This window comes from Pteropus alecto, unplaced genomic scaffold (assembly GCF_000325575.1).
Source record: "Pteropus alecto unplaced genomic scaffold, ASM32557v1 scaffold71, whole genome shotgun sequence".
NCBI classification, from domain to species: domain Eukaryota; kingdom Metazoa; phylum Chordata; class Mammalia; order Chiroptera; family Pteropodidae; genus Pteropus; species Pteropus alecto.
Window position 1 is genome coordinate 19,592,897 of NW_006433024.1, and position 3,839 is coordinate 19,596,735.

The 3,839-nt window shown below is 56.6% G+C and overlaps 1 protein-coding gene across 1 annotated transcript in view; it reads right to left on the bottom strand.

Moving 5' to 3' along the window:
* Positions 1-6: 6 nt before the first annotated feature.
* The window catches only part of ARHGAP1 (Rho GTPase activating protein 1), a 17,459-nt gene continuing 13,626 nt past the window's right edge, over positions 7-3,839 (bottom strand). The window contains exons 6-13 of the mRNA XM_006908092.3: positions 3,531-3,617; positions 3,231-3,329; positions 2,745-2,852; positions 2,589-2,665; positions 2,277-2,354; positions 1,672-1,797; positions 1,383-1,486; positions 7-1,229 (exon numbers count right to left, since the gene is read on the bottom strand). Coding sequence (XP_006908154.2) covers positions 1,050-1,229; positions 1,383-1,486; positions 1,672-1,797; positions 2,277-2,354; positions 2,589-2,665; positions 2,745-2,852; positions 3,231-3,329; positions 3,531-3,617 — 859 coding nt within the window. The 3' untranslated portion in view covers positions 7-1,049. The remainder of the gene's footprint in view (positions 1,230-1,382; positions 1,487-1,671; positions 1,798-2,276; positions 2,355-2,588; positions 2,666-2,744; positions 2,853-3,230; positions 3,330-3,530; positions 3,618-3,839) is intronic.

Here is a 3,839-nt window from a genome sequence, read left to right on the forward strand (position 1 = left end):
AAGACAAAGCTAGAATAAGGGATTAGCCATCATCATTGGGGTCTAGGTTTTCTAAAAGACAGGGCCCTAAGGCCCCACGCTCCCTGGGGGAGGTTGCTAGAACTCACCTGAAGGTCGCCAATCTAATTAGCAAAATCTCTGCCCAGCCCCTCCAGGAGTCCCCAGCTGGAGAAAGGAGCCGTCACAGATTCTGAGGCACTGAGTGCCCTCTGGTCAGAGCAGGGACCAGTGTGACTCCACAACAGACACGTCCCCAAGAACCTTAGGCCTAGGATCTGTCCTTAGGCAAGGCATAGAGGCTGAGACTGCTTGTCACTGGTCCGACCAGACACTAGGGTCTCTCAGGGGAGGGAGTGGAGTGTCTACTTTGAATGGATGCTGGGACTCAGCATGTCATCCAAGCTGCCAGTCCTGGCAGAACCAGGTTAGAACATCCTGGGGAGCACTACCACTTGGGAAAGGCTGACCAGGATGTGTGGAGGAGAAGGAGGCAGAAACAGGAAGCAGACTCTGGCCTGTCATTCCTTAGCTGTGGAAATACCCAAGGCTGAGCCGGTAGAGGCGAGGGCAGGAGCAGAGTGCCTCTACTCAGGCCCTCACCCAGATAGGGAGGAGCCTCAGCAGGGCCCGCCTAAGCCAGCTCAGCCTTTCATCTCCCAGCAATAGGAGGAGGTGGACCGGCCCCTGCTGCCAGCCCAGCCGGCAGTGATTTTGGCACCTGCAATTGCCAGAGAGAGGCAGGAGAAAGCAGGAAAGGGATTGCAAGAGCCAAGTCCAGCTCTGCATAGTCCCACAGGAACCAGGGATTCAGGAGGCAGTGAGAAGTATAAGGCGAAGAAAAAAGTCTCATGGTAACTGTGAGGCCTCCAGGGCCAGTGAGGTGGGCTGGAGAGAAGGGGAGGAGGAGTTACCCAGTTGGCTGGCTCCAGCTTCTATCTCCTGGTGTCACAGGAGCCCTGGCCTCCTGTAACGCTGATGCCAGGAGTTAGTGTCCAAACTGGAGCTATCAGAGAAGGGGGCTGGTGGGGCAGGGGCTGGGCTCAGAGCCCCTAGGAGTCAGGGCTAGGGAACAGCTCCGCTTGATGATCCAGGAGGAACTTGGTGAAGGTATTGATGGGATTAATGGCCTTCAGAGTGATGGCAGCATCCTTGGCCCACAGCAGGTTAGGGCCGAAGACAACAGCCAGGTTAGTGTTGGTCATCTTATTCTGGTCACTGTTGGCAGAAACCTGTGAAGGGAAACCAGAGGGCTGCAGCAGGCTGCCACAAACCCTGCCTCCACACCCGGCAATCAGCTGCCCTGGAGCAACACGGGTGGCAGCTTCTCCTCTCCCCTCCCCCCTCCTCCAGGTGAGCAGCAGAGGCTAAGGCTGAAGTCTCACCTGCACCAGGAAGGCAGTGAGGAAACGAAGCACCTGGTAGTTCTCCTCAGGCAGCGTCCGAAGGACCTGCAGCGTCACCTCCACTCTCTGGCTCTCATCAATGTCTGTGAGGAATGGGGGCCCAGGTTACAGGGGCCCAAGGCTGGGCTGGTTCAGGAAGCCCTAACGTGAGGCTAGAGGGGAGATCCCAACTAGACCTTCTTTAGAGGACAGGCCAAACCCTCCTGCTCCAAGTCCAGCCTAGATCCAGCAAAAGCACAGAGCTGCGAAGGGCAGAGCGGGCACTCACTGAGGAAGCCCACGACGTGGGGGTAGAGGTCAAAGGTGAGCAGGGGCTCAGGAAGCTCCCGGAGGAAGGTCTTGAGGATGACTGCTGGCAGATGCAAGTCGTACTGGTTGAAGTCTACGGGCAGCCCTGGAGGTGGGGTGGGAGAGGGTAGAGAGAAGCTGGGCCCAGTCTAGAAGTCAGCCTGGAACCCATCTCAAGGCCAAGTAGGCCTCACAGTCTGACTTCCCCTCAGTCATAAGCCTCCTCCCAGAGAGCTGCCTCTTGCACCCGCCTTCCCCTCTTCCTCTATGACAAGGGGACGCAGATTCAGGTCATCTGGGTGGAGTGGGGTCCTGCCAGCATATACTCCAGTTATTCCTTGTCTCTGAATGAACCTGAACCTAGGACCCGGGAGACTGACCGATGAGACAGCAGGCCAGGCGGGAGTGGGACCCATGTAATTATACCAAATGTCACAGAAACCTCTGACAGGAACAGAATCCGGGACCCTTGTTTAGAGGGAAGCCGAAGGCAGAGAAGTTCCCTAACAGTCACACACATGTCCCCAACCCCACCCTCATCCACACACACGCCCTGTGGGCCTGGGCACAGCCCAGGCTGCTCACCCATGTTGTACTTCTGTTGCACTTCCCGTACAACCTGCGTGTTGGCCGACCTCCGGAAAATCCCCTCGGTGTTCAGAGCTGGGAAACAGTGGGGCCTGGTGAGTCTCAGAGCTCTGGGGAAGTGTGTAGACTCCCCCCACCCACTCTCTGTCTTGGAGTCCCAGTGAGGGTCAGTGCAGGTGCTGGTACATGTGGAACCTCTCTCAGCTCTGCCTGGCAGCAGCTTCCCGAGGGGAGCTGGGAGACCCCGCTGAGGAGGGGGAAGAGGGGCGGGTGTTAGAGGCACTGTGGCAGGGGGGCCCGGGCGCTCACCTTGGGCCTGCAGATAGGCAACGGTCTCCCGGAGCACCAGTGGGATGGGCTCCTGCTCTGGGCTCTTCTCCTGGAGGCTGCAGGAATGAGGGCAGTGAGCAGGGTCTGCAGCCCTTCCCAGCCCCCAGGCACCAGGCCTGCCCACTGCATACTTACTGCTGCAGGGAGACCCCAAACTGCTGGTTGGGCAGGGGAGGCCGTGGTGGCATGGGCTTGGGGGCTGTTGCAGGGCTCTTCTGTGTGGATTTCAGGAAGTCATCATACCTGGGGGAGCAGATGAGAAGGTCAGGCCCTCTGCCTGGCTCTGTACTCTCTATGGCAACCCTTGTTTGTCAGGCACTTACTGTGTTATTTTACATGGATTACTTCATTCGGTCATCATAACAACTCTGCTTTACACATAAGAAAGTCAAGGCTTTAAAGAGATTCAGTCACATAGCTTTTAAGTGACAGAAATACAATTTGAACTCACTCTCTCTGACCCCATTTGCTGTCTCTTAATCTTTACACTTGCTTCCTGTTTATCCTGAGGTTCTCAAGGCTTTCCTCTCCCCTTGTCCGGCACCTCTTACTCCCCCAAACACGATACACGTGTCCACAGATGCCATCCAGTGGACACACACAGCCCTGTCCCAGTCTCACTTGAGCACTTGGCGAGGGATCCCCAGCTGCTCCAGCTTCACATGCTCGCTCAGCTCGCTCAGGTAATTCACATAGAAGATCTTCTGCCCAAACTTGAAGCTGCCAACAGGGGAGAGGGCATGGGTCAGGGAGCACACCTGCTTCAGCAAGCCTCCACTGTCTCCTCAGCAGCACCCCCGGATCAGACAGAGGCCTAGCCCCAACTGCTCTGTCCCTAGGATGCTTGGCCATCTCAGGTATCTGCTTCAGAGTTCGAGGCGAAGCATGGGGAGACCACCACCCCGCCCTTGGCCTGCTCACCTAATGATGGGCTTAAAGAGGATGAGCAGGGTCTTGATGAACATGGTGGGGTGCACGATGTACAGGGCTTTGATGTTCTTCTTGTACCTGTGGAGGCAGAACGGGAACTCAGGAGTGGGCGTGGCAGGCAAGGCACAGAGCTGGCTCCTTAACGTACATTTTCTGATGTGACTACTGGTGGCAGCCTGCACAGTAAGTGCCACTGTTGCTCCATCTTATAGATTAGGAAATGGAGGCTCAGAGAGGTTAAGGGAGATGAAAGGTGCCAGAGCGAGTAAGCAGAGAAACTGGGATTTAAGCCCAGGCTCT